This window comes from Pongo pygmaeus, chromosome 8 (assembly GCF_028885625.2).
Source record: "Pongo pygmaeus isolate AG05252 chromosome 8, NHGRI_mPonPyg2-v2.0_pri, whole genome shotgun sequence".
NCBI lineage: Eukaryota > Metazoa > Chordata > Mammalia > Primates > Hominidae > Pongo > Pongo pygmaeus.
This window is the reverse complement of record NC_072381.2, coordinates 47347583-47361590: the sequence shown is the minus strand read 5'-3', so window position 1 is coordinate 47361590 and position 14008 is coordinate 47347583. Positions and strand designations below refer to the sequence as shown.

Genomic DNA, 14008 nt, shown 5'->3' with positions numbered 1-14008 from the left:
CACCATCAACATTACCATCACCTCCACCACAACCATCATCACTACCTCCACTATCACCATCACCAATACCACCACTACCAACACCAACACCAACACCATGACCATCACTATCACCAGCACCACCCCCATCTCACCTCTATCCCTACTACTTTCATCACTTTGCTGGCATCCTGAGACTTCCAAATGAAAGCAGCTTTGCCAGGTTTAACCTACATTAACCATGGAAGGAAATTTGGGCTGTGAAGACCCACAGAGCCACCATTGGCTCATCCTGCCCACTGTTGTATTTATTACCCTGCTTGATCCCTGGCACAGAGAGCAGGTGTAAAGGAAAAGCCTGGGGCAGGCTCTGGTAACTGGAGTCCATAGAAGCCCCTCTTCGGGAGCACACTGCATCAGCCCCTGGTTCCTTGGCCTAATTCTACCCACTAACAAATCAATATCTCCTTCGAGAAAAATTTGACAGCCTGTCCCATTCTTAGTTTGCTGGGTTTAAGCATCTCTCTGTAAAACCATCAAGAAAACACTGGCCTCTGCAGATGATGGACAGCTCAGTGCATATACCGGGTGCTCAATAAACACCAAGGGCAGCTACTTCCCTGGTGTCCTGGTGACACCAGTCATCATCATGGCAGTGCAGCCTCAGTACCAGACTTAAAAATTCGTTCTTCCAAAATGCTGGGCAGGAGACCCGGTGTGGAGTGCAGGATCTCCTCAGATACCTCTCCTCTTGGACCTCCAGCCAGGCAGGGTGGCCGGTAGCTGGAAGAGCAGCTGAGGAGGAGGAGAGATGGGGCCCGGCCCTGGCCTGGGAGGCACCACGATCCCTGCACGCACGAGCATGGCCCTCCTTAACTGAGGCTCTTCTCACACACCCGGTCTGAGCCCCTGCTGTAGAACAGAGATATCACTCACCCCATCCCATGCCAGAAAACAGAAGCCCAGAATTCCCGCTGCACACCCATGGTAGAACTGCAACCAGGACATGAGCCTCCTGACACCCCTAAAAGCCATGCAGCCTTCTGCCGTGAGTGGGGAAGGGGTCCAGGCATGGCTGAGGTTTGGGAGAAGGAGGTCCGCAACTGGGCACTGGGGGACCTGGAAGCCCACGGCTACCTTCTGCACACAGACCCAGCCTTCTGCTCTGAGGGGCCCAGGCCCTAAGCTGCATGATGGCCACCACCCACACTTCCACACCCAGACCAGCTGCAGCGGCCTGGCCAAGATGATGGGCGCTCCTGCCCAAATGCGATTTCCCAGCTGCTGCAGTTAATCACCAGCCTCAATGGCAGTTGCTTCCAGCTTCTATGCAAAGGAAACTGCCAATTAGGTTATAATTAATTTCTTTTCTAGGGCAAGGCCTGGCTGAACAGGACTGGCCACCCAAGTGGCCTGTGGATGACCGTGTAAGGGTCACTGGCCCCCCTGACTGCAGGGCTGTAGAGTCTGCCCCAGCTGATTACATTGTTCACTGGCCCTGGCCTGGGGCAACGGGGCCAGGGCATCACCACTGGCTTTGACCCTGGTGCCTCTGGCCTGGGCAACTGTCCCCATGCACTCAGCAAGGCAGTGACTCAGAGCATGTCCATGTGCTAATTTAAGTCAATCTGTCAGCTCACGTTCCTCAAGCTGAGACGGTCTTGCCCATTTTTGCCCTACCCCAGCCCCTTCTCATCCCTGTTCAACATTAACCAGTGGGAATCCATGGTGTGCTCCTCGTGAGCAGGTCTGCTCCAGGTGCTTCATCTGCATCACCCACTGCATCAAAACAACTGTCAGAGGTAGGGACCATGAGGATTCCCATCTCACACAGGAGGAAAATGAGGCAGCGCTAGCTTAGGTACCCTGCTGGAGGCCACACAGAGGCTAGGAATTAAGCTGCAGTCTGGCCTGGGCTTCTCTGTTCAGTGACAGGCATGCAGAGAAGCCGAGGCACCGTGAGCTACCACCCCTTCTGCCCTGGGCTGCAGAGCAGAAGCTGGGCTCTCCCTGGCGAAAAGACACAAAAAAGGCTTGAGGGTCTGCTCTCAAGAGCAGTGGAGAGCAGAGGGAGAGAGTCAGGAGCCTCTGAGACAGTAGGTTTCAGCCCAGCACAGACCTGGGGCCAGACAAGCCGCCAGTCCTGATGCCCCAGGTCACAGCCAGGCAGCCCGATGAGGGGGCACCACCTGCATCTGGATGCTGTTATCCAGGTCCTGGGAGCAAAGACCTCAACATCAATGGTGAAGAAGAATCCAAACCCAAGGCTGGGGATGCCATGCAGGGAAGGGGATGCCCAGGGGAGTGGTGCCAAGTCTTCACCTGACACTGCCCCCATGTGTGACAACTCACACCTCCCTCAGGGCCTCGATTTCTCCATGTGTAAAATGAGAGGTTTGCACTGATGTGTAAGCTCCTCTCAGCCGAGGTCCTCATGCCCTTTGAGTCCACGTGATGTCTGTGCAGAAGTATCCACAGAATGAGCTCCTGACCAGGGGCCGAGGGGCAGACGGTGGCCGAGATGGAAATCGGGACAGGCTCTGGCCTAGGTGGCCCCTGGGGGGTGAGGGACATGGGGCCAAAATAGGATTAAGACTGCAAGTGTCCTCCCAGGCCACTGACGATGAGGCAAGAAGACAAAGGCCTAGTCCAAAGGAGAGAGTTCAGCAGCAGAAGGAGCAGAAAGGCAGGGCAGAGCGGCCCAGCCCATGCCCCTGTGCTTCCCCACTGTGTGCCAGGGCTGGGCACTTGGCTTCCCTGGCTCTGTCCCTAGCTGCGAATGGGGACAGGAACTCCTCCTTGGGACCACAGAGTGCCTGCGTATGGATGCCAGTGTTCCACCCCCACCAAGCAGATTTGCAGGAGCCCACAGAGGCTGCCTGCTACCCTTGGTTCAGGGCCCCCCAGCTCCATGCTGGCCTCCAGAGCTGCCTAGGTGCATCCACTGCTGTCCTGAGAAAACTGCCCCAGGGCCCGGCAGCATGACATCACACCACGGCAATGATGATAATCAACTTACAGCGGATTCGATTATCAGCCTGGTTATTTTTAGAGTCAGGGTTCAGAGTGAGCGAGAGAGGGCGGCCCTGGTTCCCATGCTGCTGAGTCTCGTCTCGTCAGTGGGGTGGGGGTCTGCTGGCTCCTTGCACCTTCCCCTTCCTCCATCCTTCACAGGGCGGTTCCTGGGAGGCCCCTTCTTATGCACAAGCAGTGACACCATGGCTTCCAGATGTTTGTGCTCAATGTGGCCTCAGAGTCCAGGTCTTCCGAGAATGTCCTCAAGGTCCCCGAGGGCAGTGGTGATTCAATGCCCATGTGAGGAATCAGACGAATCCACACTTTCCTCACAAGGGACCTGGGGCTCAGTCACTGACAGTAACGGCCCTGGATGAAGCTGCTTCTCTGCAGCTCTTGATGCAGATGCAACAGCAAAGTCAGCTGTACGGCAAGACAGCCACCCAGTTAGACAACAGGCAGACGGCTTGAAGAGATGCTTCTCCAAAGAGACATGCAACTGGCCAGCATGCACAGGAAAAGATGCCCAGCATGCCATCACCGGGGAAAGGCAAATCAAAGCCACAACCAGCTAGCACTGTGCACTGGCTACACGGCCAGAGTGAGACATGAACCAGAGAATAACAGAGAATAACACGTGGTGGTGAGAATGTGGATAGATTGTAACCCTTGGGAATGTAACACAATTCAACCACTGTGGAAAACAGTTTGGTGGCTCCACAAAATATAAAACAGAATTACCTAGCGATTTCATGTCCAGGTATGTACCCAAAAGAACTGAAAGCAGGAACTCAGGTATTTATAACAGGAATGTCCCTGGCAGCATTTTTCATAACTGCCAAAAGGTGGAAAGCACCCACGTGTCCATCCCCAGATGAATGGATGACGGCACACTATTTACCCCTTACAGGAAGGGGCTGATGCTTGCCACAGCCTAGAGGAACCCTGAAGACCTTATGCTGAGTGAAGCCAGACAACAGTCCATGCAGATGAAATGTTCCAGGACAGGCCAAGCCACAGAGACAGAACGCAGGCTGGGGGTTGCCCGGGGACAGGAAGCAGCTGTTTAATGGGTATGGGGTTTCCTTTTAGGGTGATGCAAATTTTTTGGAACTAAGGCAATGCCTGTTCAATGCTGTGAATGTGCTAAATGCCACCAAATGGTTCACTTATAAATGGTTAAATTTATGTTACATAAATTTCACAATTAAAAAAGAGTAACCCATAATTATTTGCTACCCTGTTTCCCCCTCCGTCCCCCTCAGCTGCTGGGCCCGCCACCAGACCCTGCTATGTGGACCAGGACAAGGGCTGGAGAGCCAGTAGGCAGAAGTGTGTGCAGGTACACCCCTGCATGCCCCCATCCCCGTGTCCTCTGTACTTGAAGCCTCCTGGGGTGAGAACGGCCATGTGACAGGATCCCAGGGAACACAGGGAAAGTGACGGTGGCCCCCTCCCAGGCCTCAAAGCTCCTGAAGCCTCAGGCTTCTCGAAGCTCTGTGCCCTCCTGTGCACACAGCCAGGCACACGGGCTGGGAGGTGTGGCCACCCAGTGGGTAAGGGCCATGCCAGACTATGCCATAAGAAGAACATAGTAGATGGCGTTAAGCCCCTGAGACTGGGGGGCGTTCCTGTTACCAAGTAGTCTCACCTGCCCCTGCAGATACAGGTGGTGGGGAGGCTAGGGGAGCAAAGACAATTTGAGGCTTTCCTGGGTCACGAGTTTTCAAGGTGCTGTGGGGCATCCTGTATGTGACCTGCCAGAGGAGTCTCCTGCAGAGACAACCTGTGGGCTGCCCACCGGTGCTGGGTCCCATAGCTAGGCTGGCCCCTCACGATGGCAGAGCAATGTGCCCATGTCACCAAGCACCCATGAGCCCTGTTGTTTCCCTGGGTGAGGAGGGCCACGCCCGGAGCCCCACTTGGGCTAAGTGTTAGGGTTCCCGGGGCTGGCAGACGCCCTACAGGCAGTGGCGGTGGAGCAGGAAGAACAGAGCAGGAGGAAGCCCCTGGCCCCTAGCCCAGCAACAGCTGCCAGGTCTGTGCCAGTTGCACTGCCAAGTAGTATGAGGAAGAAACCCAGTGAGCCCTCTCCCTCCCTCCGGAGCTGCACCAGCTCATGCTGCACCCCCAGCTCACCCATCCTCGTCCCGGCACCCAGAGCACACATCTCCCCGGTCATTAAATTCTAGGAAATTACATGTTTCCTTTTTCCCTCTCAGGAACACAAGGGCGAGAATCCTCTGGAGTCACAGGCACAAAAGGGAACTGGAAACAGCTTGGTGGCCACTGTCCTGCTCCTGCCCTGGGGCCACACTGCCCCTCAGGTGCTTCCCTGGAACCCTGGCTCCTGCAGGGAGCAGCAGCACAGAGGAGCAAGGGCCAGGAGTGGAAGCGCAGCTGCAGCACCCGAATCTGGGAGAGGGTCTAGGACCTGGGGCTGTAGGGCCACAGGCTCTCCCCCGAGCACAGAGCCCCAGCACCAGGCCCTCCAGGTATCCCTGATATCAGGGAGGAAAGCCTACGCCCGCTGGTCCACCAGGTGGGCGCACACCTGTCCAGGTGCAGCGGTGACCTTTCTGTGGTGGTGCCTGGGCTGCTGTACTTTGTGGAGCCACCCTTGAGGCAAAAGCAAACAGAGGTGTTTGCTCGGAGCTGGCCACCTGCTCCCTCCAGGGCCAGGTGCTACCTGAACTGCTGTCCTTAAGGTCCTGCTGGCACCATCTCCCTGCCCCAGGCTTTTCAGGGGCCAGGAGCCCAGCCAGGAGGAGCTGTGGGAACAAGGACACCTTGCTGCCTGCTCTTGCCCAGCCCTGCCCTGCCTGCAGTCTCCGGGTGGACAGTTCAGGGACCCACAGGCTTCATGGCCTCTAGGCTTGGGGAATGGAGGGGAGCGGGGTCCCTGAGGCCCCCATGATCACATAGCTGCGGGACCAGAGCTCCATGGAGGTTCAGGCCTCATTATCTCAGCGCCAATCCATGTGCCCAGGCCTAGGCCCCAGAGCTCAGGGAAGGGGGGACAAAGCAGAGAGGTAAGGCAGGGCCTCAGGGGCTGCCAAGTGTCCCAGAGCCTTGGTCAGGAGAGGGCCCATCCTCCAAAGGTCTCCTATGAGAGGTAGAGCCTGCCTCAGGGGGCAAAGAATCAATCCCCAAGGCTTCGCCTCAATCCCTGAGCCGGCCCTGGCTACTGTTCTAGTGGGGGAGCCAGAGGGGCTCTGGTGGGCCTGGGGCCTTCTCCCCTTCCAGCCCCGAGGGGTGCAGTGCCTGGGTCATGGACCCCAAGGGACCTCCCCACTTGACCTCATAGTCCCACTGACTGGCAGCCTCCCAGGGGCCATGGGGTGCTCCCCTACCCCATGGGGCACAGAAGACGGCTCTGTCAGGCCCAGGTGCAGATGGGCAGGGAGAGACGGCCCCGGTGCCATCATCACCTTCTCTGTGACCATGACTGAGGTGTGCTCCCTGCCTGGTGGTCACTGCCCAGTCCCCGCCCCTTACCACACACGCATGTGGAAGTCACTACACAGGGTCTCCTTGACTACGGTCTCTCCCTGCCATGAGACAGCTCTTGAGAGTCCCCAGCCCTAGAGCAGCAGGGCAGGAGCCGAGGCTCCCTCAGGAGTGCTCCCAGGCTGCTGTTGTTCCTATTATTGTTACTGTTATTGTTACTATTATTGTTACTATTAAGTCACTCTGCTGAAAAAGAATTGCAGAGGAGTGGGGAGATAGAGGGCACAGCAGAGAACGGGGAGGGAGCATAACCTGGCACCAGGAAGCAGCCTCCGAAGCAGGGAGGGGGGACGGGGGGCCCCCTTCTGGGGCAGGGGCTCCCAAAGTGGAAACGAAGTGCCTCTGCAGGAGGGGAGGAGGGAAGCAGGGGGCATGGGGGGCTGTGCCCCGCTTTGCCCCTATTCCCTGGCTTTCTTCTCCCAGGCTGTCCTGGAGGATGGGAAAAATGAGGAGGAAGGCCCTGTCCTGCATGAGGAAACACAGCTGTACCCCCATCCCTGATGCCCAACCCCCATCCCTGCACCCTTGTCTTCAGCGCAGTAGCTTCCATCCAATGCCAGGGCCTCAGGCATATGTTGGTTGCAAGGGCCACAGCCTGGTGTCCCAGCCAAACATCTGCACCGCCACTGGCAGCAAGAGGCCTTCCTGCCATCCACGGAGCACACACAGTCGGCCCTTCTGCTGGCACAGCCATGCCTGGTGCTCATCCCCAGACCCACAGGACTCTCAGACATCAACTAAGGCTGACGAGACCCAGAGAGTGTCTCAGCGTCTGTGCATGGTGCCACACGTTACTATGGGATCTGGGCTGGGATGTCCTGAGGGCACCTGGAGCCCGAGGTGGGGGGACTCACCAGTGGGTGGGCAGGCTCAGGGCAACCTCCCTGGAAGCCTTCCTTAGCCCCACCCTGGACCCACACCACTGGCCCAGAGAACGGGCTGGAGCAAGCCAGAGGGCCAGGGCTGGGGAGCTCCCGCATCCTCTCTACCGGTTTGAGTCCATAGGCTATGAGAACCTCAGTTTCCTCACCTGTGAAATGGGCCAAGGCCATGACCCTTGCAGACTTGTTGGAAAAGATGAAGTGAGTAGGCACAGCACAGGGGCAGTGCACTGTGAGCCCCCATGGGGTGCTACTGCTGGTATTAGCCTTATCCAGTTAAGACGAGGGGACCTAGAGGGTCCTCGGCCAGGCTGCAGAGGGGGAAGGTCTCAGGGGAGATGGCAGCTTCTGGGCCTTCCCTTCCCCTTGGCACCCCAGGTTCCATTTTAACAGATATCATAATTTTTAATTGGTTTTCTCCTCCCCTGGCTAAAAGGCTATTAGTTCCCCACTAGGTGAACGCATGCCATTTTCTTCATACCACCAAGGAAACAGTGATTTCCTCAGCCTGTCCCTAAAGTGATTCTGCAGAATAAAGGCAATTTAGTGAATCAGCTCAATGCACTTCCCCATTTGCTCTCTGCTTGCAGGCCCCCAGCAGGCACAGCCCACCAGTGAGGGCTGCAGGCAGCTTCTGGAGGCCAGACAGGGTTGGTGAGCTGGAGTGGAGGAGAAAGCAGGCCAGGCCCAGGTGAACCTGGTGAAGCCTCTGGCCAGAGAAAGGGGAGGAGGAAAAGGATGAAGCAGGGGGAGCTGTACCCCTGGCCTGAGCTGCCCGCGCTCATACCTGGTGCTTCAGGCAGAGGTGGGCTACCTAGGCCCTCTGCAGAGGGTGGTCTGGCAGCTTGGATCGGGGCCCTGCCAAGTCACAGTACCCAGCTCTTCCATGCTGGGAACAGAAGGCCCCGGGGCCCAGGGGCGGAGAGGGAAGGTCCTTCCTTGCTGCAAAACAGGACCCAAGAAGTCAGGCCAGGAAGACGAGAGACAAGAGGCTTGCTGAGGAGCTGTGGGAGGTTGAGGTGCAGGGTCAGCCTGGGACCTGGGGGGAACCCCAGAAGCTGAGACTCAGTTTCCTCATCCAAGCAATGGGGACAGCCATATCTGTGTTGAGCAGTGAAATGCCAGAAACCTTTAAGAGCAACTTTTAAATGAATGTAACTTTTAGATGGAGGTTCTCTCACTCTGGTTCCAGCATACCTGGGGCTGACAGGCTATGCCCTGCAGGTATGAGGAGTGTGTGTCCCTATATACACACGTGGCGTCCCTGTGTGTATGAGTGATGAGAGGGGCTGGGGTCCCTGTGTGGACCTGGGTGAGGCAGGGTGTGAAGGAACCACGCTGTGCATGTCCACAGCCTTGGCAGCAAGTGCTGTGAGAAGGGGCAGGAGTGTGTCTTGATGGTGATCCAGTGTGAGTGTGCGTGTGTGAGCTGGGGAAGAACCCTCATCCTCTAGAGACCCGGTCTGTGCCTCTCATCAGGCCCAGCCACTAAAGTGCAGCGTCCGCAAGAGGGCGCTCGAGGCCGAGCTGTCCCCGTGGGGTGGTTGGGGAGCACCGAGGGGCTCACTGGGGCGGTCCTTGGCAGCTCCAAGAGTGCGGCTCGAACCTCCAGAGCTGTGGCTCCTGGGAAAGAGCTCCGCAGGCCTCTTCAAAGGCCCCAGCTGTCTACTCCAGGGAGTGGGGCTGCCTCTCCACTCCCAGTGCCACCAACTGTGGTGTCCGGGTTATCCCAGGGGCTAGGGGCTCACGATCTCTGGATTGGGGAAGCTGTCTGTGGGCCAGGAGTCTGGGCACGGAAATCTACCTGCATGCCTGCTGAGTGCCACAAGCCGGCCCCCAGAGCCTGGCCCCCATAGCCTCACTGGCCACCCCAACTGAACGCAAGGCTGTGGAAGGGTGTGGGGAAGTCCCCTGTCCAGCACACCAGCAGCTGTTCACACGTGACCCCCTGCCCACAACCTCAAAGCCAAAGCCACAGCCCAGAATCCCAAGACAGCGTCAGAGCGCCTTGTTTGCTTCTGCCCCGTGTCTTCCCCCTGCAGCACTGGGACCCCAAAGTCCTAACACTCAGAATAGATAGAAGGGCAAGGGCTTCTCTCCTGTCCCTCGCTAGGTGGACTGGGGACCCGCTCTGGCCTCAGCATATGCTGAGCTGAGGCGCAGGTCACACAAATGAAGTCTCAGGCAGGCCTGGAAACTCAGTTTGTGCAGGGCCTGGGGCCAGAGACAGGGTGACTGACCATGGCTTCTTCTGTTCCCAAAGGCTGTGGGGAGAGAAAGCCCTTTGTAAGGAGTGAGGGAGGATGGCCAGGGCTCCTTCCCTCTTAGAGGGAAACTTGGTTCATACACAAGCACTTAGAGGGGATCAAGTCAGGGCCAGTTTGAGGGACACTAAAACGTGCGCCAAGGGGTCAAAGATTCCACAGCCTTGCGGCTCACTCTGCCAGAGTTTGGGTGGGGTCGATGACCATCTTTGCAAGGCCACATCTAATGCTGGGATCCTAAGGCATCTGCGGTCTCACCAGGCCCAGCACCGACGCTGGCTGGCGGCGCAAACCCCTACCTCACCCCAAGCCCTAGGCCTCCTATGGCCGCATCTTCAGCATCTCTGTAAGGCAGCGCCACACGACTCCAGGACTGCCGGGTGGGACGCCGATCATGGCGGCCCCTCGGGGGGAGCCACCCCAGAAACCACCGTTTTTAGGTGTTTAAAGACAGGGCGGCAAAAACGCACGAGGGAAAAGCAATCTTTTCAAAAGAGCCTCCGAATCCCTCGGCTGGCCAGGACGGCAGAGCTGGGGGAGGAACGCACGGACGCTGAGCGGGAAAAGGAAATCAGGACGGAGCCGTCTCCTGCCGAAACAGAACTCTCCGCACGAATCGCGGGCTGTCGGGGCTCCCTGACCCGTCCGCCAGGCCGGCTCCGAAACGGCTGTCCCGTTTGCTCCAGGACGCAGCTTTGGCGCAGGGCGCGGCCAGATTGAGACCTGCGGCTATGGCTAGGGTTCTGAGCACCGACCCCCGCCTCCCGGCCCGCGCTCCACTCCCGCCCGAGACCCGCCCAGCCCCGGCCCGAGGCGCCCTGCCCGCCGCCCGCCGTAGCCACTGCGCTCCCAGCCGAGGCCGGGTGGCCGGCGACCGCACAGCCCGCTGCCCACGGCAAACAGAAAGGCGCTTCTGAACGCGCCCGCTCCGCTGCTCGGCGCCAACTTCGCCCTGGCCGCTGCGGGAGCCGGCGGCCGGCAGGACTCACCTTTGCCTAGCAGCAGCAGCAGCAGCAGCAGCAGCAACAGCAGCCGCAGCCCCGCGGCACCGGACGTCGCCTTCGCCATCGCCTGTGCGCGCTGGGGCCACGGCTGGAGGGACTGCGGCCAGGGCCGGCGGGTCTGGGTGGCGGGTGCGGCGCTCAGTCCGGCCGCCCCATCCCTGCCCGGGGCGCGGCGAACGCGACGGACACTGGGGGCGCGGCGCACGTTCCGGGGCACTCAGCGCTGCTGCGCGCCCTGCTTCGGTCGCGGGACTGAAGCGAGGCAAGCGCCGGCTGCGCCGGAGGAGCGGGTAGGGGCGGGGCAGGGCGGTGCGGGGGCGGTCCAGGGGTGGGCCAGGCGGGGCCGGAGGCGGGTGGGGTGCGGGCAGGGGCGGGGCTCCAGTGCTTGCTCTGGCTGCGCGGGGTGCGGCCGGGGCGCGGCGCGTGTAGGAGCTCAGTGCGGGACGCGCGGCGCGGGCCGGGTGGGGCTTGGGGAGGAGCGGGGTGCGGGAGCGGGGTGCGGCCGAAAAGGGCCCGGCAGAAGCCGGGTGCGGACCCCGAGGTGCGCAGTGGGGATGGAACCCAGGAGCCCGGGTCCGCGCACCTACGCAGAGCCGCTCTTCCTACCCGGTGCGCGCCCGCTTACAGTCCCTGCGTTTTGCCCTTCCCGCTGCACAGAGAGGGCAGGGATGCTACGCGGGATGCAGGTCTGGCCGACTGGCTCGGGGTGCGACCCCGCGGACTCAGAGAAGGGCGCCCCGCCTCCAGGCTCTCCGCGGAGCGCTTGCTGCGCCATTTCTCAGAGGCGGGAGGCGCAGTTGGAGCGCGGCCTCTGTTGGGGCCGGAGGCGGGAGGCGGGGAAGAGCTGAGCAGAGGAAGAGAGGCAGAATAGCCTTTTTCAGCATCCTGGGGTAGTAGAGAGGGTAGGGTCCTGGAAGGGCAGTTTGTGATTCCCCCCTCCAGTACTGGTCCAACCCTTGGAAACCGGAAACTGGCTCCGGCCGCCTTTCAGAGACCTGGTGCTGGTGGCCCTTGCATCCCTTACACAGGAGAACTCTCAGGAGGTGGGCTGGCAGAGTCGGAGAGCGAGTAGCGAGGAGGAGGAAAGAATCCAATTTTCCCCCAAAGAAATGATGGAAATGATGCGCATAAACACATTTACCCCTAATAGGGAGCAACAACTGGACCTGAGAAGAGGTTCTGGGTGAGGTTGGATGTGGGCTCAGTGGGGAAGTCCTCTGTTCTCGCCCCATCCCCCGCTGCTTTTTGAGGTCTGGCCTGCACCTAGGCGCAGAGGGATGGAAGAAGGGAAGCCCATGGGCCCTTGAAGAGGAAGAGCCAGGGAACCTGGGTCCAGGGCACCCTTGAGCCAGCCGCTCCCTTGCTTGCTGTGTGCAGAACCCCGCCCTCTTGCCTGGCTGAGCTCAGGGCTGAATAAGTGATCTGCACATCACTGCAGATATGAAGTCAAAGTGAAGTCACCCTCACAGGCAGGAGGGGGAGCTGCCAAGACAGAGGCTGGCTTGCACTCAGCCAACCATGATGTCCAGACCTGGCTTGCTGAGGGGTAGGTGGCCGGGGCACAGGCCTGCCAGCCCAGGAGAGCCACTCTGGGCCACTGGACTCCGGCTGTCTGCCACACCCTTCCAGTTTATGGAGCTGGAGTTGGCCACAAGGGGCTCCCTTGGGTTCAGACAGATTCCATCTCTGGTGCCAGTGGCTACCTAGGCTACACACTCAGGCCTGTGCCCAGGGAAGGGACCTGATAGGTAGGGAGGGGCTGGGAGCATCTTTTGGCTACAAACAAGCTCCTGTGATTGCCTCCTAGGTGAATGAAGAGAGAAGTGGGTAGGCTTAAATAGCCCCACTCCCGCACCTCCCGGGGACCACCCTGGCCAGCCCTTGGCTGACATTGATGTCTGGCTGGGCTCTGTGTGGCCATCTTAAGGGGCCATCTGGGGCTGTGCTCCTGCCTAGCCTACCTTAGGCCTTTCCACCCTCTTGCTCCACCCTCACCCTTGGGGGTCCTGAGTGAACACCTGACACCATGAGAGGGTGTCCTTTACTCATTGGAAAAAGGTCTGGGGGACCCTTGCATGGGTGTACCCCGTAAACATGCATACGTGCATACACCTGTGTTCCCATACGTGGACACACACGCACAGAGATGCATACCTCCCTGCTACGTGCACGCCCAGGGATCTGACCAAAGGGTTGCTCAGCAGAGGACAGATATGAGGCCCAGAGCCTGCTGGCCTCAGGGACTGCGGGGAGAGGAGATTCAGCCCTGCCTGGGTGTAGGCTCAGTATCCAGAACATCAGGCAGCAGGAAGGAGCTCCTTGCCCAGCAGAGGGGAAGCAAGGCCACCCCCTGAGGTTTCACAAGGGGAGGTGGGGGCCGGGTGAAGTGCAAGGCAGACGTGCCGGTCTTTGGCTGCCCAGGAGTCCTGGCCCTGGCTTCTCTCAGTCCATGGGGTGGGGAGGGCCTGCAGGGGGCTCTGCCTCTCTTTCTTGACTCCCCTTAGTCATCTCTCTGAGCCTCAGTTTCCCCAGCTATAAACATCTCCCTTTCAGAAGAAGAGATGAAGCTAGAAAGAGGGGTGCATGTGAGGGTAGAGCCCAGTGCCCAACAAACAGGAAACCCTTAATAAGTTGTAGCCATTGGGCCTCCCTGGGCCTGGGCTCGGGCACCCTGGCCACACTGCCCTGCTGAGGGTCGCGGGCTCTCTGGGAGCTGGAGGAGGGCACATCACAGAGTGGTCAGTGCTTCCTGTCCCTGCCCGTAGGTCCCCTTGGAGAATCTTCAGGGCAGCTTTTATGAAGACACACATCGTGGGCCCCCCGCTCCCTAAAAATCTATGTTAAAAAAAAAAGTTCAGGGGCCAGGCTAAGGGCTCACACCTGTAATCCCAGTACTTTGGAAGGCCAAGGCGAGAAGATCACTTGAGACCAGGAGTTCGAGACCAGCCTGGGCAGCACAGTGAGACGCTATCTCTAAGAAAAAAAAAAAAATTCCCCAAGAGGTTCTGGTGCAGGCATCTGCTTGGAGTGATTAGACCTGAGTTTGAATTTTGCCATTCATAGTTGTGTGACATTGCATACATTACTCCTCAGCTTCAGTTTTGTCATCTCTCAAATGGGGACTGAAACAGTGTCCTTCCCTGTGACTGTGAGGAGATGGTATTTTCAAGGCTCTGCCCCAGTGCAGGGTAAGATGCTCAGTGGGCGGGCGGCTCACACCATCTCCCTGTAGCATGTGAGAACTTGGAGGTCATTCATTGCTTCTGAGCAGGTGAAGATTACCTGGAGCCCCTCAGGTCTGACCCCAAAGCACCAAAATGCAGCACAGGGAAGGGAGGGAGGAGGGCAAGCCCAT

General features: G+C 59.0%; 1 protein-coding gene across 1 annotated transcript in view; it reads right to left on the bottom strand.

The window, feature by feature from the left end:
• The window catches only part of RET (ret proto-oncogene), a 53292-nt gene extending 42385 nt beyond the window's left edge, over positions 1-10907 (bottom strand). Inside the window, exon 1 of the mRNA XM_054503928.1 lies at positions 10639-10907. Coding sequence (XP_054359903.1) covers positions 10639-10717 — 79 coding nt within the window. The 5' untranslated portion in view covers positions 10718-10907. The remainder of the gene's footprint in view (positions 1-10638) is intronic.
• Positions 10908-14008: the final 3101 nt, after the last annotated feature.